The sequence below is a fragment of the Leptosomus discolor genome, chromosome 10, assembly GCF_034619465.1.
Source record: "Leptosomus discolor isolate bLepDis1 chromosome 10, bLepDis1.hap2, whole genome shotgun sequence".
Lineage (NCBI taxonomy): Eukaryota > Metazoa > Chordata > Aves > Leptosomiformes > Leptosomidae > Leptosomus > Leptosomus discolor.
In genome coordinates this window covers 21605115-21627238 of record NC_141400.1, presented here as the reverse complement: position 1 = coordinate 21627238, position 22124 = coordinate 21605115, and the positions used below count along the sequence as shown (strand labels likewise).

General features: G+C 53.2%; 1 protein-coding gene across 2 annotated transcripts in view; it reads left to right on the top strand.

Annotated features, from left to right (window-relative positions):
- Positions 1–7996: 7996 nt before the first annotated feature.
- The window catches only part of DPYSL3 (dihydropyrimidinase like 3), a 39933-nt gene continuing 25805 nt past the window's right edge, over positions 7997–22124 (top strand). The window contains exons 1-2 of one of the 2 annotated variants that reach the window (XM_086471153.1): positions 8075–8243; positions 15985–16009. In XM_086471153.1, the coding sequence (XP_086327279.1) occupies positions 16005–16009 (5 nt within the window). In that variant the 5' untranslated portion in view covers positions 8075–8243; positions 15985–16004. Of the gene's footprint in view, positions 8303–15984; positions 16010–22124 lie in introns of both variants that reach the window. The other variant, XM_086471151.1, reaches the window with a different exon arrangement.

Here is a 22124-nt window from a genome sequence, read left to right as displayed (position 1 = left end):
GTTTGAGGATCTAACAAGGATCTTTGCATTTGGGCCTTTTTCCCTGTTCTCTTTTGATGCATAAAACTTTGAAAGACACTGGTTTAATTTAAAAAAAAAAAAAATCTATGAAAGTTGTCTTTTCATTGAGATACCTCTCTCCTGCAGTGTTTTCCTTCAGCAAATAGAGATTTCAGCCAGGACTTAAGTTCATCCTCTGGCCAACAAAGATAAATCTCTCTCTCGTGATTCCTCCCCCTGCCCCTGCTTTCAAACAGATGGAAGACAAAACCTTAGTGATTAGCACATGGCTCCCTGGTGTGGCTTGGAAAAAAACGGGAATACTTGCAGACTTTCTTCTGGACTAGCAGCATTCTGACCTTTGTAGCTCTGTTCTCGCTCAGTATCCATCACCTCAGTACATCAAGTTCTCTTCAGCTGATCTACTGTGACAGGACAGAGCTTTCAGCTCTCAGACTGCCTTGCTACGTCCCACGCACAGCAGGTGATGCTCCCCGGTCTGCTGCCTGGGGCACTCCACCCTGCGCATGGCCACCCTGCCCGGAAGATCCCCGTCCTCGCTGCTACAGGGACTTCCCTGATGACATGAGTTCCTTCTGCAGCATGGGAGGGAGAAGTCCTGTCGGCATCCAGAAGCCCCTCACTCTGCTCGCTGGTGGCTGGTGCTCACCTGATGACCACACGGCCCTAAGCTGCCTGGCCAGGCTGCCTCCCGCACGTGCCCTGTACATTGCTGGCCAGTCGTTTGCCTCCAAATACAGTTTATCCTGGTAAATTCATCATTCACCAGGGAAAAGCTCAGTCCTAAAGCAGTGCTAGAGCCAACTTTTTTTTTTCTTTTTTCCTCTTTTTCCTCCTCTCTTAGATAGTAAGGCTTTGCTCAGCTATTGCTGGTGACTCACCTGTGGCTATCACCAAGCCAGGACTGCTGCAGGGGACCCATCTCTCTCAGCACAATAAGGGCCATAATACCAAGTTAGCATAGTCTAGTTTACACATTGTCAGATAACAACTGTTTCCCAGCCCAGTTATTTTTCACCTGAATTAGTGAAAGAAGTAGACCTAGCCATGGCAAGCACAGGTTCTAGTTCCTGCAAGACATCAGTCACTCGGGTTTAGAGAATATAAATTATAGCAAATGGACTGACAGGCAAGCAGACTGGGGTCTTTCAGTCACAGCCTGGTTCCTGCAGTATTTACGTGGCTAAGGTGCTTATGTCATGGGTTATACCAGAGGTTAGAGGGCTGCGACAGAAAATGGGCACAAATGACAGCCCTGCCTCCTTCACTAGCCTGGTCAAAATACATTTCACCGCTTGCTTCCTCACAGTCACAAGAAACCATATAAACAAACACAGTATCTTTAAATCCACTATAATTCTGCTCTGTTGACATCTAATTACTGATTATAGGCACGTAATCACTAATTAGCTCTAGGTACACCACCTGTTTTTGCTACAGAGCATGAGCGTACTCTCCTGAAGCTGTGGGCATGGAGGCTGAAGGCAAGACCACTTTAGGGCTGCAGTGGCTGATCAGGTCAAGTGCAACACCATGGAAACAAGGAAATCTCAGCTTAGTCCTGGCCGGGAATAAAAGCAGAGTAGCAGCTGGTGATCCCTCAGACAGGCTGGAATGAGAGGGAGTCACAACAGCAGACTGATACCTGAAAGCAAGTCAGCATTTGCCATCACAGCAGAGGCCAAAGGTGGAGTTCTTGAGCGAGAACCAAGCCAAGCCAGGCTTCATGGCATGAGAGAAGATGCTCGATGACGTCATCCTGGAGGCAAGGAACCAACAGAATGGGTGGAAAGAGACTGATTTTGAGAGGCAGAACATGAACTCAGAGGAACTGGCCTGACTGCTCTTGACGTTTATCTGGCACAAGTCTGGCAGAATATTTTGGGCTTCAAACTGATCCAGAATGGGTATTTTCTTACATAAATCCATCTCATCCAGGCCCTAATGGTCCATTCCACACCAAACCAGACGGTTCTTCTGGTGGCTAGAGTCTCATCTTTCCCCAAACTATGATGGTGATATCAGGCTCATCAGTTGCCTGCCCTTCATGAATGTGCCATTTCTTGGGGAATGAACCCACCCATCTCTGACCTCTGCCTCTACATGTAAGTAGGACAAGCAGATTTTCTTGTCAAGTTCAGCTCTTTCACTGTTTCTTCTGTGTTTGTCCTTAGCCTGACTTTCCCTGAGGCACATGAAATGCAGTGCTGGAGGCTGTCCTGACATTGCTGCAAGAATGAATCAGCAAAACAACCCTGTTTATCTGGCAGTCTCCTAAAACAGGACACCCTAGTAAATCAGGACTGCAGAGTAAGAGAAGGCAGCTCTAACTTTGCATGAAATAAGAGAAGTCCAACTAATTTCATCATTGCAACTTATCATGCATGTAATAAGGGGATGCAGTTTTATCAAACCCTGTAGGAAGCAGATGGGGATAAAGCAAGCAGTGTTAATCTGCCACTATCACTGCTCTGCTGCTTCTCAGTGCTTCTCCAGATGAACCTACAGACCTTAGAAGAAAACGAGCTATGAAACCAGACGTGCATTTATCATGCTAACAAAGTTATGCTGTCATTATGTCCCTTTCATGTGCAATTAAAGACCTGCTGCCTCTAGGCCCACAGGAAAACCAGTGTAAACCCATTTTGTATTGATTTGACATCAAGGAAGGAAATGTCCTCACTCAGGACGCGCCTCCTTTGCTTGAGCTTGTAAGCATTGGTGAAGGAAGGGTTCAAATCTCACCTAATGTCAACAGCCTATTTCCTTCAAATAACACAACATCCTCTGAGTCCCACGAGCATTGTGGTCACAGCTACAGTCTGAGATGCTGCCCTCCCACCCCCTCGACGTTCTTTAGAGAGGCTGAGCAACTCCAGAAAAAGCAGCAAGAATAAAGAGCTAAACACTGAATACTGTGAACTTCTGGCAGGATTTTCTTTTTGCCAAAGCCTCTGTGTTTCTCTGGGTTGAAAGGGGATGATCAGCTGACAGGTGATGCTAGAAAGCACTAGAAATCATCTGATTCCTGCAAGCCAGCTTGGCTCCTGTGAGCATGTCTGGACCTGGCGGGTGCTCAGCTGCCCAAGGACAGGCCAACAGCAGTGGTGGTGCAGGGGGAGCAGGGGCAGCTGTGGAGAGCTGCACCCAGCGCCGCAGGTGCGATTCCTGCGCAGGCGAGAGCCCCTTCGCAACAGGGCAGAGACGCCTGTGCAAGCGCTGCAGCACTTGAGGGCTTCGTGTAGAAACCTCGCGGTGGAGGTTTGTGGAGAAGAGGTGCTGGCCCAGCCCTGCGGGCCCCGCTGTGGAGTTGCCCGGGTGCTGGGAGGCACCACAGCCAAGGGAAAACACCCCCATGTCTGCAGTGACGTCGTGTCTCGTGTCCTCACCAGTCACCTGGGAGAGAACATCGGGTCAATTCTAACAGAGACGGCAGGTGACAAAAACTTCAGTGCTAATAATGAAGGGTGATTAGTTTACCCAGAGGGAGGCTAAAGTGAGGGTGTGACTGCTGCCCCTGAGACCACTGAGGGGAAAGCACTTCCACAGCAGTGAGAGCAGGGGAGTGCTGGGCGCCAGCAGCCCCACACTGCTCCCCACCGCATCTGCTGCCATGCGTCCTTCGTGCCCCCGCCGCGCCAGTTGCTGTTGTATCGTACACAGACGGAGGTGCATCTTTTCAGCAGTTTACTGGCTCACGCTTTGAAACACGGTACCTGACTTCTGTTTACTGACAGATGCCCATGAAGATCACTTGACTAAAGAACTCCAGGTGTCTACCATTGGTCCTGAAGTTATCTGTTGCTTGATAAAATCCAGCTGTCGTATGTAGCACTGTGGTTCTGCTTCACTAGCAGTCCAAAACAAAAGTGAAGGGCAGTGGATTTCACCTTGCTAGTGAGACAAGGGAAACACAGCAAGGTCTTAATCTCCTGGTGTAGCAAGCAACTGCCAGTGGCATAGGTAACACTATGTGAACAAGAAGGCACAATTTGGAGCATGGTTCACATATTTTAATCCTTTTCTGTTCTTATTCTAGACAGAACAACATTGCATAGAGCATCTGGGAACTGGGAACAAGCACAGAAGTTTGCCAACAGAGGATGCAGAGTTTTTCCAATTAAGAAACTGCCTGCCAGCCTGACAAACAGAAAATGAATCAGCAAAATCATCAGAAAATACCCAGCAGAGAACAACAGTGCCTTGGCAGCAGCAGGCAAGATGACCTCATATGACTTCTCTGTCAATACCTTTACTGTTTGAATGATTCAGTTGACAGTGTAAATTCCCCTTCCAACACTGAAAAGATAACACTGAGTAAGTGGGCAGCCTCATGGAGAAAACGCTTGTGAAAGTTGTACCGCATGTTGTGCCTCTTGTTGGTCACTCAGCAGATTGGGCGCTCGCCATTTGGAGCCCACAGTTCCCCTGCATAGGTACTAATGGGAAACCCAGCTGGTGCTCTGGCAGCAGCTGATGAGAACAACAAAGGAAACCAACACGGGGGCTGAGTGCATGGAGTAAGAAAACGCCCATCCCAGACAGGGTGATTATGTCCCATCTTATTAACTAATCCTTTTGCAGAGAGAGATTTGCTGAAAGACCATTACCAAGAAGGCTGCACCACTCCCCCCATTCATAACTAGTGTGGTTCACCCTGTAACACGACTGATTTCCATGTCTGAGTGCTGCTTTCCTACTCAACTAGAAAGACACGGTCTAGTCAGATGTAAATTAGAAGCTTGCCACTGCAAAACGTAAATGCTGTTCCCTAAATCAGAACACTACCCTATTCCTGTTCTTTCACGATGTGATCAGCAGCGCCCATCTGGCAGGCTCAGCTCGGACTCCTGACCCACGAGGGACAGGCACTCTTGCTCTGGGGTCAAGACGCGAATGCAGTCCTCGAGCCGAGGAAACACTGTGCAGGGCTGACGTGTTGGTTCTGGCAGGTCCTGTGGCAGCACCCAGGTCCATGAGTTCAGATGCCTGCACTCCCCGTCCTCCTTGGGCTCAGGCTGGGGAGATAACCTTTCTGCGGGATCCCCTCCCTGATCTGTATCTCTCACCTACTTTGCGCAGACAAGCGGGAGGATCTGCTTTGCCAGCAGGATTGAAGATGTGCCACTCATGACTGTTCGCCTCCAAAGCATTTTTGTCAACTAGCAAATAAACATGTGATTTAAAGAAAAGAAAATGTGCTTAATTACAGGGGACAGACATTTTGTCATTGTATAATTAAAAGCTTCAAATATGACCTGAGACATTAACATAGACAGGAAAATATAAATAATGCATTCTGCTGGGCTCAAGAGGAAGGCTATTGCAGTGAACACGCACTGAACCCAAACGCCAATTTTCATCACATTCTTGAACTAAAGGCCTTACAACACCCAACAAAAAGAATCTTAAAAGCAAATGGCAATTTGAGAAATAAAACAAAGAACTGTCTTTTACACAGTGAACAATTTCCATTAAAGGTCAGATTTTAAAGCCTTCACTTCTCAGAAGAGCCCCCGTACTCCTCTACTGGTGCAGATAACTTCAGTGCAACAATCTATGCAGCAAGGCACTAGGAAAGATAAACAGTGGAATCAGGATTTGAATAAATATTGCTGTTAAAGTACAATGCTGGAACTTTTGCACATTTGCAGAACCAGACAAAGGCCAGGCCCTGTTCCAAGGAATTTTAATTCCCCATAAAGCTACGCAACCATATGGAGAGGTCCCAACCAAAACAAGGGGTTCACTCGAACTCCACTGTGGTCAGTGTACAAAGCCACAGGGCAGTCTGCGGCTCAGGAGCATGCTCTTCGTCCTGAGAAAGGCTCACTTACTCAAGTGCTATTACTTGGCAAGCAGAAGGCAGGGGCTCTGCTCGCTGTCTAAAGTATCCTGGCCGTGGCTCTGACATCAGCAGATGTGTACGTTTTCCCCCTTGACAGGGGCAGAAGCTGACTGAGATGGTGTTCAGCTTCTGCTCAGTGGATCCAACTTGCAGTAGGAGGAGGATAAATCCATTCAGGATAAGGCAGTCACTTAAGAGGTAAAGACCTGGTGGGCGGCCGCTTTGTGTGCATCTATTTGGACAGTCCTGGTGGTCCTGCTGCTAAGCATCCAGTTACAGAGGGAGAGCGTTTGCCAGGACAGCAGTAGTGGAAGAAACTACGAAACAATCTCGTTCTGGCTATTTGAAGGGATGCTTCCTTTCCCAGCTGCCAGGCACTGCTGCTGCCCTGGCCCTGCAGCACGGCAGCCAGCACCATGCAGGCAGTCGCGCAGGGCTCTTCTCCCGGCGCGCGTCCCTGGCCGGGCGAGCAGCAGGGTTCTGCCACGGGCACCAAGCCCATGGTGGTAAATTCTACAAGGCCACAAAGCTGGGGCAGCTGCATGTTCATGGGAGGTTGAGAACAACCAAATTTAACCCTCTCTGGTGCTGCTTTAGAGAAAGGAAGGGCAGGCACTGACCAGTGTTTTGCTCTGCCGTGTAACAGAATGCTGTCAAAGTAACTCATCCAAGTTTGCTGACATACTTTGTTTATATTTAGTGCATCCTCTCTTCTCCTAACCCTTCAGACCTGAATAATTGGTCAAAAATTCAAGGTCCTGTAGATTGTTCCACTTAAGTGGAGAAAAAAGGAACAGAGTTAATGACACTGGTGCAAGGCCAGTTACAAAAGCAGGCTGCTTCCCAGAGCACGGAAGGAAGGAAACAATCCCAAATGGTTTCCTCCCTCATAACTTCAGGCCTCTGTCAGCCAGTGCCCACAGACTCCCTCTCCAGGCATGAGCACAGGGTCATTGTTCTCCGTGATGGGTCAGGCTCCATGTGAATTTTTCCGTAAGTGAGAACCACCAGTCCTCAGACGACTGGCAGAGACAATGGCACCGCTTTGTTTTCACAAGACAGGTTGGGAAAAGCATAGCTGACAACATCTTGTAACACAAATATGTGGTGTGAGAAATTGCTTGACAGGACATTGAGCCCAGGTACTATGTAAACTTGTTCTACATAAAGAAATGAGCACCTGGAAAAGAATTTTAAGTCAAACCCCCAGTTTCAGGGCTGTGGGATAGACTTCACAGGCTGCTACTCGGTTACGTGGCCGTCAGCATCTTTAAGACTCAGCCGTGGCTGTGTCCCTCTGTCCTTTGGGCCTCCTGTACTTCTCAGATCAAGTTGCAACGGATTCTCAGAGAAACACCTTAAATTGGCCAACACACGGAGCTCGCTCGCGCAGTTGTGTCCGGTGGCGTTTGCACGACAGGGACACGCCTGCACACGGGTGTCAACAGCTGAGCCGCTGTGCCCTGACACTGCTCGCCGGTAGCTGCAAGGCTGCCTGACCAGTGCGGCCCGAGCGGACACACACCGACCCCGCCCGCAGCTGCACCGGCCCCCGGCACGGGCAGAGGCTCGCCGGCGGCGTCCCGGGGCACCGGCCACCAGCCCGTGTGCTGAACGCTGCGGCGGTGCCGCCACCGGCAAGGTTGCGGTCTCCGTGCCGGGTCCCCGAGAGGCTGGAGCTGCGTCCCGGGAGGGCGGCTGGTGCCACCTCACCGCCGCAGCCCCCGGGAGCCGCCGGCGGCTCCGCGGCCGCGCACCAGCGCCGCGCCCTGCCCCGGGGAACGCGGGAGCCGCCGCCCACGGGGGCCGGGCGGGAAGGCGGCCGCTCGTGTCCCGCCCGCCGCCGGGGCCCCGCCGTGCACGGGGCTGTCCCAGCCGCCGCAACTCGCCCTCTCCCGGCGCTGCCGGCAGGACCGGGCTCCGACAGACCGGCGGCGGGATCGCTCTCCCCGCGCCGCCGCACGCACCCCCGCAGCCCCGTTCCGCGCCGTCGGTGAGCGGCCCCGCCCCGCCCGGCCGCCGGCCCCGCCCCGCCGAGGAGCCCCCGCAGGCCCCGCCCCGCGCGGAGCCGCCCGCGGCCCCGGCCCGGCCCGACCCGTCCCGTCCCGGCGGCGCGGCGTGGCGGGCATGGCGGCGGGCGGGCGGCGCGGCGGCGAGGAGCTGCCGGTGTACCTGGCGCGGCCCGGTGCGGCGGCGGCGCCCCGGCAGAAGCGCGGCGGACTCTTCTGCAGCGTCGAGGGCGCCTTCGAGAGCAAGACTCTGGACTTCGGCGCGCTGCGCGTCGGGCAGCGCCGCGCCCCGCCGCCCGCCCGCCCCGAGCCCGGCCCCGGCCCCGAGCCCGGCGCGGCCCCCGGCCCCAGCTCGGACACCGGCGGCCCCCGCGCCGCCTCCGACGAGGAGTGGCTCCAGGACCTGCCCGCCGCGGACGACAGGGTAGGGGCCGGGGCGGCGCGATGGGGGCGGCGGGGCCGGGGCCGGGGCCGGGGCCGGTACGGGGCTCGGGGCGGTGCTGCGGCTGGTGCCGGTGGGGCCGCGGGCGGTCGGTGGCCGCTCCGCCCCGCTGCCGCCGCGTCCCGCCGGCTCTGCCGTCCTCCGCCGGTGCGCGGGGAGCCGGCCCTCCTCCCCGGGGGCACCCGCCTCCCCGCGGTACCGGTAGCGTCAGCCCGACTGACTCGGTTTGCTGCAGCTGCTCGTTTTGTACTTGTACGAAGGAATACCTGCCCCCCCGCCCCCACCCCCGCAAAAAAAAGGGGGATTTGGGAGTTGCTACCCCAAACCAGGCTGATCCTTATCTCACATGGACGCGATTCAGAAGTGCCACATCAGAAGCGAGGAACATGACATTGATCTGGAAGCGGCATCGCTGAAGGTGTCATCAGGCACAAAGTTTCCCGACTTAGCCAGACTCGAGGTAATAATCAGATCCATCCAGCTCCGCAGGGTAGATCCCTCTGCTGAGGGCTGAGGTTGCTTGCTCTCTTGCTTCTGGTCTCACCAGTGTGAGTTTGGCAGAAAGACGGTCGAGTTAACAACGCTGAGTGAGTTCCTCAGCCCAGATTTCAGCGAGCCTGTTGCTCGTTTACATACAAGGCAAATAAGCCCACTGGCGGGCCTGTTGGTCAATGAGTTCATTTGGGCTGAACTTTTTAGTAAATGGTTGTCTCAAGGGTGAGCAGGGCAAATTAATAAAACTCTTTTTTAAAAATGGAAGCAAAAATCACTGAAGTAAATGGCAAGCCTGCTGCTTAGCCCAAAGAAGTGGTGTGGTTATCTTGGGGTTCTGCAGAAACCTCAGCTTGTGTCCAGAGTGCGACCCTTGATAAACTGCAGATGTTGTGATCTGGAGGACGAACCTCACTGGTAGAGCTGATGGGAGCAGCAGCAGTGAAGTGCAATGACTTGGCCAGTTTTGGCGTTGGGGAAAAGCATCAGGCTGTCCTCAATGTCTGCTGACTTCTGTAGGAGCTAATAGCTGGGCAGCGGGTTGCTTTGAGGTTTCTTCATTACACTTTAATTTCTTCAGCCTCTGCTTTTTGGTTCCTCATTGACACACTGCTTGGTTCCTGTTCTTGAGCTTTGCTCCTTCACAGCCCGTTTTACAGGGTCAGGAACAAAATGAACATTCTTGCTCTCAATACCAACCTTGTCCATATGGTTTGAATAGCAGCTCCAGAACTGACCGCTGCATTAACCACTTTATGCTGCTGCTTGCTGGAAAAGAAACAGAAACTCGCAACAGCCTGTCTGCAGGCTTTGCTATGAGCTTTTCTTTATTAGACGTACCAAAAATTCAAAACAGTCTTGTTCCTTTTTAAGGTCTTATGTAGACCCTTATCTATGTAGTTTTATAGCTGAGGTTTTCCTTCAACAGCTCCTCTCTTCTGATGATTTCTGCTCCTAGATTTCTTCCTCTGAGGCCTTCTACCTGATAAGCATCAGCAACCAAACCCTTTTTATCTGCATGTCTTGCCTAAGAAGGTGGGAAGCTTCATATATGTGTTCTTGAGCATACACAGCTGGAAGGAATCATATGACATGGTACGGCGACTTTCAAGTTTAGGAGCATCCCAAGTGCAACAGTCCTGATGGGAAGTGCCTGTCGCGCATACTGAGCCATGCTGTGTGCCTGCACAGCCACAGAGAGCTGCTTGTGTTGAACTCTGCAGATTCAGAGCACACAAAGGCTCTTTTGTCAAGGCAAATCGAACTTCTTTGAATAATTTCACAGATTAAGAAACAGAGAGAGAGGTTAAGTCATCTACCCTTGATCGAGCAACTTGTTTATTAGGAAAGCTAAAAGTAAGAGACTTGCCTGTGCCCAGGGCAGCAGGCAGAGATGTATCTCCTAATTTTTGCAGTGAACAGTTTCTTGGAAGTACAATAGACCAACACACCTTTTCTTTTTTTTTGTAATGGCACTAGTCACAGTTAAAGCACCAGCATTTCTGCAGGAAGACAACTGCAGCACCGAAGTGCCCGGTGAGGACACATGATGTCGTACAACTGCCAGTGTAATGCCGGCCCAGGCAGATGTTCCCACTGCACTTTGCTTTATCACAAAGTCTATTGGAAGGACGAAAACCGAGCTGTGGATTTAGGCACGGTGAAGCCATGGTTACACTATGGTGAGGGGTACGGCTGAGAGCCATTGGGTGCCGTGTCTTTGCTGTGTCAGTGGGCGTTTGAGCTTTGCCAGTTGATTGAGGGGCAGGGAGGGGGGCCAGTGGTTGGGGTGGGGGCCAGGGGTGACTGCTAGAGGAGGTCCTGGCTACGGAGGCTGCTGCCTGCCTGCCTGCCTGTGTGGGCAGATGGGCTTTCTGGACTTGGCCACATCCCGGTGCAGGACTCGCCTGAACAAGAGATGTGCCTTTCAGGGCTCTTTGCTAAAAGCAGGAGGCTGCTTTCCCTGGTATGAGGATCTGCTGCAGCACGGGGTGTTGTTGCAGAACATGTAAGATTTAGAGGAACAGTGTTGAGGCCAGATTCTGCTCTGATCAGGACTGTTTGCAGAGGCCTTATTTAACTCAGTGCAGGTTTCCATCAGTAACAGCCTATGTAGACTCTACCCTTGTGAAGTTTTCTGCAGTTTTCCTTGAGAGCTGCCGTGCCTTTTGTCTAACCTGAGTGGATTACAACGCTTCCTTCACTGTAATGCAGCCAAAGAGAGTTTCTCTGTAAGTCGCAGACAGCACCCTCTGAATTCCTGTGGTAAGGATGTTCACTGAGGTCTAGTACTGTGTGACTAGGTGCTGGCGAGCTGCACTGCTGGGCATCTGCGGAGGCAGCGTGGCTTTGAGGAGTGGGGAAGGAGCCTTACACTCTGTGCCCAGTGCCTGGGAAGAAGGTAAACCAGAAGTCTCTGCTAGCCTCCTCCATGTACCTCCTTGCTGCTCAGCCCTGCAGAGACCCCGCTTTTCCATCCTCCTGTTCAGTAACCCAGGCAGGAGCACTCGGCTCGTTACGCTCACCCCCAGTCCCGTCCTGCTGCGTGGTTCTGCAGTGAAGTCGTCATTTCCAAGGCAACTGGCTGTGGTCCCACAAACACGGGATTGCAGCTTCACCGCAGGCTGGGGCAGCTCCATCAGCCTGGCGGCTGGGGAGGAGGAGGCTCCCGCCCTTCACAGGAGCCAGGAGTGTGAGGGAAACTACTGGGCGGCAGAAGCAGGCAGAGGGTCCATCCGCTCCAGAAGACCTGCTGGAGCCAGTCCTTGGCTTTCTCCTGGAGACAGCCACTGTCACACGTGCCTCGTTGCGTCCAGTAGTGTGACACCACTCGGATTCAGTTTGCGATAAATCCTGGAAAGACATACAGGGCTGCCTCAGATGGAGAAGGAAGATTGCACTAACTCGATTCTCTCTTGGTGTTTCTTTTTCTGACACTTGTAAAATGTGGTATGACTTCAGCAATCAGCTTTTTTGTTTCCATTGCCAGTGATTTATAGCAGAAGCATGAAGCCATCTGCAGTCTTTTCCTTGGGAATGAACTTAGCGTGATCTAAATGTTGCAGTTGTGCACTGCCTTTTAGCCCAGTTTAAAATCTTGCATTTGTGGAACGGATCATAAAGCACTTTGGTAGCATTAATTCATAACTTCAGTATCACCCCATTCAGCAGAGAGCTCAGGTTTTTCTTTTGGTTTTACTTTTTTTAGGAGAAGGATTTGGAGTTACATTATTTCTGGTATTTCTACAAACAATAGGAACAAAACCAAGCCACTGAACTAGTTCCCACAATGCAAATCCAGCAGCGAAACCTATATTATAATTCATGGGGTTTGATGCTAAATACTCTGATCTTTATTGAAACAATCCTGCAAGTTTTGTTTGTGTTTTTTAAGAAATCTGATGCCTGAAGCACAACAATAAGAGGTCAGTTTTTGGCTGTTCGTGCTGGGTTACAGATTATTGCCAGAAGTTACGCGAAACGGCAGTTTGATAAACCAACCCCGTGTAAGAAGACCCAGATACTAGATTTCACAGGAGTTATGCAGCAGGGCTAGTTTTCTAAAGAAATTAGGGGTTCAGTTGAAGAGTTTCTGCTTGCTGCAAAAAGCTTTTGTTTTACCAAAAAACTCACCCTAACATGGAAATAAGTTAATTTATCACCTTACCTTGTGGCAACAGTCCTTGGTTTCCTTCTCTCGTCATTCTTGGCTCTGGGCGGTCACGGCTCTGCAAGCCGGCTGGCCCCGGTGTTGTGGGTGGTGCGGTCGGAGCTGGCTGGCAGACGTGGGCACCGGGGTACCTGGCCACTGCATCCGTAAGGCACCGTGAGGGCGCGCCGAGTGCTGACAGCTGGGGCTTCGGAAGGACGCTGCAATTGTTAGTCCAGGTAATGTGTTCTGCTTTTCCCAGGAAGACGTAGGTCTTTGTGGAACTTCTGTGCAGAAAAGAAACTGGGTTTTGCAGCCAGGTGTAAAAAGGATGGGTTGACTGATCACTCAGTCCCGCATTGATCCAGCCTGTTCTCAGCCTCCTTGAAGCAGATCTCTCCTCTGAAAAGGCAGGGGCACTGGGTGGGCTGGCATGACCTACAAGATGAGTGTTTCTGCTGGTGCCTTTCTTTGTGCCATGATCCCGGATGCGCAATGTTTAGAGGGATTCTGGCCTGGTGGCTTAGAAGGGGCTCACGTGCAGGGCAGGGAGATCTTTTCTCTGTCTGTGATAGAGTTTATAATGCTTTTTACCTGCAAAATGATACCCCAAAAGCCTCTTTGAAATAAAAAGCCAATGATATTTTTTTCTCCACATTTAACAACTAATAATAGATCCTAGCTATGGCATGTTTCATGGGAGCAACGGGGCATCACCAAGCGTGGCGTGAAGCACACCGTATACACAATGCTCTAGCAACAGCCCATTGCAGCAGGTAGGAGAGGTGATGCTTGTTTTAATATTGTGGATTTCTTTGAGTTTATCAGAAAACACAGCCATACCTGCACCTGCTGCTGCATCAGGAAAAGTCTGTTGTCATGAGTAGCCTCCAGAGTAGCTGAGATTGCTTCTGGTCCTTCTGCTGCAGACCAGCAGTGGGCTTGCTCAGTGCTCTGGTGGGGCGTGCCACAGGGAAAACAACGGCAGCAGGACATGGCATCTGTGATGCAGCAGCTTCTGTTCTCTGAAGTGGTTCTGGCCAATGAAGCCCAGGAGGGTATGAGGGGCCTCTGTCCCTGCCGAGCTGCTGGCTTTAGGGTGCGGTGCAGAAATAAGGGCTGATTCTCAGGCGTCTGTGGTCCTGATGGAGGTGTCGCCAGGAGCCTCGTGGCAGGTAGCATTCAATCAACAGACATACTTTGGGAGCCAAACAAAGTACGTGAGCCACGTGGACATTTCTTGTTGTTCTCACAAATTTGTGTGACTTTTGAGATGCTCATTTTTGGAAAGAAAGGAAATCAATAAAAAATTCTGAGAAGCAGCTAAACGTTTTGAGATTTGCAAGGCAAGACTCACTGCTTTCTCACTTGGAAGAGGCTTTGTTGTGTTGGAAACTCTAAGCATTTTTTATGAACATAGTTGAAAGTGTCAAATGCAGACTTCAGTAGGTTTAAATTGAAATGAAACATTGTGGTTTGGCCACAGCAAAATAGTTTGCTCCATCCAAAATAATCTTTTCCTTTTCTTTTAATCTAAGATGTCAGTACCTCCAACAGGCCAGAACAACCCCAGCTCTGCCTGTCCACTGAGTGGGAGGAGTGTTTGTCTCTGGTATGTGCCAGGTGTGCCACCGACAAAGTGGACTAGGCTTCTGGGGGCTTCCGTTTGCTCCTGGACAGTGTCTTGCTGGCAGACAGGCAGCTGCCAAGACATGGCTCTTCCAGGAGGATTCAGCAGAGTCCCGAGACTGAAGCCCAGCAGCTTTTCTGTGTCACTCAGCCGTGATGCTGCTCCTCTGCTCCCCTTGTGCTGCACGCCCGGTGATGGCCTCCTCCTGGGCAGGGTGAGCAGGGTGCTCGGTGGGCTCTCATGTGGCTCCGCTGTTGCAGAAAGGTTTTGCTCGCGGTCCTGCCCGGGCAGCTGACGTCCCACAGCAGCTGGGCAGGTGGCTGGCTGCCGTCGCCCTCCGCACTGGACACGTGGGTCGAGGCAGCCTGGAGGAAACTGAGCTCTCGTGTGTGAAGGAGCAGACCTTGAAATGGCCTGGCCCTGTGCATACCCTGTCAGCTGGGCTGGCCACCCGGAGCCTGAGTTTGCAAATTGACTCGGTGGATGCAGCTCCATGAGAAAATTGTACGGGGCTCAAAGGGAGGGTGTGTGAATTGTTTAGGGGGAAGCTGTGTGCATCTCTGTTAGAAATGAGTCTTCTCCAGTATCAGTAGTGACCTGGAAGGAGAGGTACAGCCTGTGTGCAGGTGGCAGTGATGTTGTGAATGCCAGCTGGGGAGGAACGATCCTGATGTGGTCTTGAGGACTTGGATGTGAGTCAGGAATGCCAAAAGCAGATTTAGCTCTGAAAAGTGCAAGCAGACCTAGAGAAAGGTTGTAAATGTAGATGCTGTTGCAAATGGCATCAAAACAAGGAAGTTTTGTGATGAGACCCAGAAAAGTCATTTCATATGTATGGTCTGTTCTTCAGAGATGGTCTGGGTGAGTGCAAAGCTGGTTGCTGATGCTCAGCTCAAGGAGAACCACGGTGGAGACCAGCTAGAGCTATGTTTGCTCAGTCACTTTGCTCCGTGTGAAAGCTTTCCCTAGATGGACCCCTTCCATTGTCACCTCTGAGAAGAGGTGGAAGGCAGAGAAAGTTGATTTTTCTGCTGGGAAGCAGTTGCTATGGATGGCTGGAGGAAATGGGAGGAAGAAACAAAAACCAAACATGCCGGCAGTCTTCCTGGAGACAGGGCTGAGAAACTGGAAAATATAGCTGGACCCTGGCTTGTTCAGCTGGGCTGGCTCTCGGCTGTGGGTTGGATCCAGCAGCATCTTCCCATTACTCTGCTGGGAACAGCCGAGCTCCATTTTGCAACACATGGATTTGGATCCTGTAACGGGTGTTTCTGTTCAGCTGAGGGGGGAAAGAAGCGATGTTGAGCAGAGAGCTCAGACCTTTTAGTCCTTGCTCTGCACATTAAAGGGGGCGAGATGGGTGCCTGTATTTCACGGACTCGGGCTGGCCCATCTGCGCTCTGAGAGTATTGATTGTATAGCCAAAGTTCACCCCATGGAGGGAACGAAGTGTGAAGTTGAAGCCATCTCCCCTCCAGGTTTGGCATTAGCATTTTGCCAGGAACCTTTGGAGTGAGTGGTCTCCTCTAGCCCAGGCGCAGCAGGAAGGAGGGAGGGACACAGCTGTCTGCAGTGGGTGCAGGCATCTCCAGCGGGTTGGTGCCATATGCCACATTGTCCCCATTGCAACAAGCAGTGTGGCATCCAGATACCTCACTGCCCCATCCCAGGTGCTGGTGTGGCTGCAAGCGTTGTTGAGGGAGAGCTTTAAGGCATCCCTATGCCTGCTGCAGACACACAGGGATGTCCGCTGTGTCACAGCAATGACCCGAGATCCTCGCTCCGTGCTTGGGCACCTGCCAAGGTCCTGTCCCAGCCATGGTCCAGCGGCGTGGGTAGCTGGTGTGCCTGGAAATGCTTGGGTAGCTGCTGCTTTGGCAGTCATCCCTGCAGAGCTGTCTGCAGGCTGCCCCATGTTGCAGAGGGTGGGTCACCGTGCCTGTGTTTTTGCTGAGTTAAAGCGAGTTCAAATTGCACAAAAAAGCTTCACAGTTCTATGTCAGTGGAGAAGGGAAGCAACAGTTGCACGTTTCACATCATGGTGAAATGGCTGAATCTAGTAAAAATCCTGTTTCTCAACATACAAATTAAAGTAAGGAGGGACCTGAATGTGGCTCAAACCTTCCCATCGTGTCTGAGGGAGTGAGGAGAGGCAGAAGGGACTGAGCTACCATCATCAGATGCAGCATGTGGCCTGGTCCCACATGTGAGAAGAGCTGTGCCACCGTCGCAGCTGCACGTACCCTGCACGTGGCACGAGTCGGGGTCTGTTCCTGATGGGGGTTGGGTCCGTCTGTGGTTTACAGCATCTGGTTTTCTCGGAGATGTAAAATAGATGATGCTTCCAGTGAGCCGACCCTGCTTGCTGGCAGGAGCTGACCCCAGCTGGGTGCCTTCAGTGCTAGAGGTGCCTGTGGCGAGGGGAGCTCCTGTTAGCCTGGCTGTCGGCAGTTAGGGGAGGGGTGCCCGTGTGCTCCCGGGGTGTCAGACCCCCCGCCGGCGATGCAGCGAGGTCGTGATGTGCCCGGGCTCCCTTTTTCGGGGGGTCTTTACCGTGACAGCAGCCTGCAGCAGGGCCTCTGCTCGCGGCTCGGGGCCCAGGAGTTGTCCCTGAGCCTCCCTCTGGTGCCCTGTGCCGCCGCCCGCTCGGCCAGGAGCCTCCGTGTCTTCGCGTCGCTGGGAAGGTCCTGTCCAGGGTGAGTGTCCCGCGTCGGTGGGGCAGGCCGTGGGGGGGGCTGGCGGGGGCCGAAGGGCTGCGGGGAGGGGCGGGAGGTGGCAGCGGCGCCCGCCGGGTCCCGGCGGTCGGGCCCTGCGCGCTGGTGACACCCTGTGGCGGGAGCGCCCGTCCTCGGGCCTGCGCTGCGGGCGCCGGGCGGGAAAGGCCTCAGGGGCACCCCCGGGTTTTCCTGCGAGCCCGGCTGCGGGCTCCGCTGCTGCTGCCTCGGCACCGCGCGGCCGCTTCGGTTCGGACCCTACTTCTGCGCTCGGGGTTTAAGCCTTTGGGCCCTCGAGGCCATTTACGGATTCCATTTTACCAGCACGTACCCCGAGCTCTGCAAGGCCGGCGCCGCCACCTTCTCGCTCTGGCGTTTCCCTCCCCTCCCTTCTCCTCGGGGTAACTTCTGGGGTGACCCTGGAGCTTTCTGCTCCCCCCGCCCTTCCTCGCCGCCGGGAGCACCGCGGCCGTCCCGCAGCTCGCCCCGCAGGGCCTGCGGTGGGAGCCGCGACAGCCCCCCGGGAGGCAGCGGGTCGAGAATGTTTTCCGTTCCCAGCTTGCTCGGGGGCGAGCGGCTCCCGTCGTGCTGACCCTGCAGCCCGGGCGGCCCCGAGCTCTTGCAGAGCCCAGCCCTGCGCCGTCCGAGCTGGGGTCGGGGGCCCCCGCCCCAACGGAGGCCATCTCCGGCCGGAGCTGCCGCCTGCCCGCCCCCGGGTGCCGCGCTGGCTCCCGGCAAGCCTGGCCCCGGGCGCGCTGCTAGGTGTCGGCCGTCGGTTCTGTCGTTCAGCCTAGGCTGGCTCCTCCGAGGCTGGGTAGGCAGGCGGTGCAGAGGAGGAGGACAGCTGCTGGGAAGGGAGCCAGGGAGCAGAAACCCGGGGACTTGGGTCGGGCAGCGTGAGAGAAAGGCGGGGGGGAATCGTTAATGCACATCCCCGTAACAGAACCGGGGCGTGCGTGCCGCTCCGCTGGGCTCTCCACATTTCCGTTGTGCCTTTGAAGGGAGGAACTGGAGAGAGGCGATTATCCACCCGAGCTGGCAGGGGTGAAACTTCTCACCCGGTTGCTGCTGCCACTGGCAGCGGTGCCGAGCAGAGGGATGGGGGCCTGGGCAGTGCCCGGCCCCGCAGCCCACTGGGCCAGCCTCTGTGGCTGGCAGCTCTCTGCCAGCCTTGCCCTTGTGCGGGTCGCTGAGCGAAGGGCAAAGCACTTGTTGAGCCGCCCAACTCAAGGGCACTTCACTGCTCTGCAGGATAGGCTGTAATTGAATTAATTGGCCTTGAAGCAGCAGTCACTTGTGTACACATATTAGCATATTCCATTTGACATGTTTGCTTTCAACCTCATTTATTTCTGGCAAGGAGAAGAAACAGCTTCTCCCTTGCCTGGACACCTTCTCTGCATGGATGCGGGGCGCAGGAGCTGTTCTGCAGGGAAGAGACTCCCCTGCTTTGATGCAGGGATGGATCAGTCTTTGCAGTCTGGGGTTGGTCAGCTCTCAGGGACCTTGCAGCCCTCGTCAGACTGTGGGAATCCCAGGGGACTTTTGCAAAAGCACTGATGTCCTGTTGTCTGAAGGAGAGGCAGCCAGGAGCCAAAGGCCGGCCTGCTGCAGCACGGCTGGGGTCCCCAGGGGTGTAGGCATGAGGCTATCAGCTGCGTTCCCACAGTTAGCCACGTAGGTATGTCCGTGCCCAGCAGTTCAGGTCTCTTTTGAAGGTAGCAGTTAGGTCCTGCTGTTGTTAGATATTTTCAAAATGTAAGTTTCTGTCATCATCCAATAGAAATTCTGCTTTTTTCTTTCTTTCTTCTTTTTTTTTTTTTTTTTTCCCTTCTGTTTTCTTTTAAGGATAAGTAACTAAAGCATGGCTGGCTTTTCCAGCTGAAATGTAGTTCTGTGGTGGGTGTCCATTTAATTGATCCATGCGGGAGTTGCTCACAGTCTGTGGGAATGAGCCCTGCCTGCAGGCAGATGTCCCTGGGAGAAGCAGTATGGCGGTGGTGGTCTTGAACCCCCTGCCTGCGGCAGGCTTGGAGCAGGCAGCGGCAGGGTGCACTTTCTGGAGCGGAGTCTCCATTGTGCCTCTAAACGCTGGGTATCCAGAGGTGGGCTTGCTCCAGAGAAGTGAGGGATCTGGTCACTCACGAAGCTGTTGAGTGCTGGGCCTCTCAGCTGGAACTAGTAGCAAAAGCCCGTGGTGAATGCCATCGATTGTCATGATGTCAATGTCACCAACTGCCCCTTCCCACCTCCCTCTCCCTCTCTGGCCACTGTCACACTTCAGTGTGGTTGGGCAGGTGAGGTTGTATAGTAGACTAAAGCACCCTGGTGTTAGGCCTGTTCTTAATTGCCTCATGTGGGCAACGTAGGGTAGCCCACAAACCTCAGGGTGTCCCCAAGCCACAGGGTGGAGACTGGTGTTTTGATAGGGACGCTGTCTTGGCATTTGCTGTGGGCGTGCTGGCGTCCCTGTGGGCTCCTGGCGGTCAAGGACAATCCCTTGTGGGGACTTCTGCTTTTCCAGAGCCTTTGTTACGTTCCGTGAAGCATCATCTCAGACGAGGATTTTGTGGATGGCATTGCCTGTCATCTCAGCCTGAAGGAGAAAGGAATGGTCCTGAAATTGCTCTGGCTTCTAGTCCTCAGTAATGCTACAAATAAACTCTGGCTTCAGCAGTTACCCACCCTAATGTCACTTTGGACAGGTGGTAATGCAGCTGGAGTGGCAGCAACACCTACTGCTTTTAACCTAACTGCTCCTTGAGAACATTAAATGCTGACCTAGAAGTTTAGTTTGTTTCAGGCCATACATCTGCTGATTTCCCTCCCTGTTTCCACTGCCAAAGCCCCAATGTATATTCTAGCCAGGAGAAAACTAAGCAGGGTTGCTCCACTGTGGAAAAATTTGTGTCATGTCCGCCACCTGCCTCGTACAACGTGTGTCTCCTGCTGCCTCCTGGCAGGCCTCACGTGCATCCAGCACGAGCAGCTGAGTTTCAGATTCCTTCCCATTCATGTCTGCTCTGGAGTGGGAGTTTGAAGGGCTGCGAAGCTCCATGTTGCCTCTGGGAGATGGTGCGGATGGTGGGAATGGTGCAAAAGCTGGTGTCGTTGCGAGTGTTTCTCAGTAACAGAGCCAGTGGGACGTCTTCCCAGTTTCCTCCAGCTCTGTCTCTCAAGTTGAACATCAGAGATTGGGAGAGCTGGAGCCAACAGCACTGAATAGCATGATTGTCCAACGCTTGTGAGCACTCATCACTTGGAGCTGGACTCCCCCACAGAAGTAAGGGTGACCCCATGGATCTCAACGGGAAGGGGACAGAGAGTGTGGAGGGAGAGCCGCAGCTCTGGGTCAGCAACCCCCTTCCTCCAGGGACGGCACGCACAAGCACAAGAAAAGCTTCTCTGAAGTTTGTGTGTGGTGGAAGTTCCTAGTGTGCTGGGATAGAAGTGTGTGACCAGCCTCTGGAGACGCTGTCCTGCCAGAGGTTCAGCCGGAGAGGGTGCAGCAGCTCTGGTGTTTCTGTCCCTTGGATTCACTGAGCCCCAAGGTAGCTCAGCCCCTGGTGCCTCGTCTGCTAGGAGAGAAGAGGGGATGGTTTTATGCAAAGAATACACATGGGGAGGAGGAGGCCGCATGTGTGGGGATGGGCTGTCCTGACAGGTCTGCTGAACATTATGACATTTGAGTCCTGATTATTCCATGACTGGCAATATTCACTGTACCTTGGTTGTGCCTGTCTGTAAGAGCCGTTGATCACAGACGTGTAGGGCTGGTGGGGTCTGCTGTCATCCTTTGCACGAGAGCTGGGTCAGCAGCATCCTGGTCTTTGTAGACAGGTCAAGCCTGCCTGCTGAGCACTGACAGACCACAGTCAGAGCTGGGTTGGTTTTGGTGACAAAGTCCTTGCAGCAGCGCGTGCCTTCTGCTCCGTGTTCACACCACTGGTGTTCCTCGCCGTGCTCCTGGTCCCCATTGTGGCTATCCACAAACCCCTAGCGCCATGTTCTCCTTGTTTCTGAGGAGGTTATGAGCTGTAAGAGTATTGCCATTTTTAAATAACTTTCCAATTGACCATGCTTCCTGTGGATGTTTCAAAGCATGCGAGTAACACCTTGCTGACTGCACCTGGAAGAGGTCCTATGGAAAAAAAAAATCTTTTTCCATTTTGAATGTTTTGGGCCCAGGGCAGCATGTTTTACTGTGTATTTGTGTGAGTGTCACATAGCAACCAGGAGGAAAGCACATCTTTTCAAAAGGAGGGTGTGAAGTCACTGTGGTTGGCCAGCATCCAGGGGGCTGATGCAAGCTTGGCTCTTGGAACTGTCCAAGTGCTCAAGTCAGCAGCATCTGTCTACATAGTCATTTATCTATTATTAACTACTTAACTGCTACTCCAGACAAAGCAACATGGTACCACCCAGCATAGGGACACTCTCAAACTTTCTGCAAAATGGGGTGCGTAAAACTTCAGGAGGTTTGGCGATAGCCATCAAAGGTCTTTCTCATGTCCGTCCCCAGCCAGTCTAATTTCAGCAGAGACCAGGACCTGTTCTTGAAGCATTGTACCATCGTGGCAAGAACAGTACGGTCTGGTACCTTATCTTCTCCTCACGTGCTCCTCAGCTGCAGAGGCTCTGGCACAGCGCTGCTCCCCCGTTCCCTTCCTGGTGGTTGCAGACATGCCTGTGGATCCACAGGGCAGGGGGAGGCTTTCAGCCCATCTCTTGCTGACTGCTGGGGTGCACCCGCTCACAGGCAGCAGCACGGGAGCTGGGGGAAGGGAGGCAGGAGGCAGTGGTCCTGCCTGGCCAAGCAGCCCATGCGGTTTTGTAGATGGCCTCGTAAGTCCTGGCAGTAATAAGCAGGTTATTGAGAAGCTGCTGACTTTCACTTAAAGTGGTGAAAGCTTCTTGGGTTTAGAATAAATACGTACCCAGTAAAACTTTCGAAGAGCTTCAGTGGAAGCACACACAGAATAAAAAACTTGGTGAGTAATAAAAGCTTTAGGCTGGGTTACTGAGCCAGTGGAGACATCAAAGCCTGTGGTGAGGGAGGGTTGCCATACCAATCTACATACTGAAACCCTTCAGCAAGGAGAACTTGTAATTAACACGATTGAGTGTGACCCTCTGCTGAACCCGGCAGCAGAGCACGCGCTCCAGACAGTCCACGCTGCCATCGCCCGCTTCCCCAGAGCTCTGTAGCAGTCAGAGCTGGCTGTAGCGCCAGGGCTTGGGCTGTGAAGAGGGTTTGCTCGTGCTCGCGCTGGTGAGCAGAGCGCTCTTTGGACCCCTCAGCCATTGCAAACCGTAGTT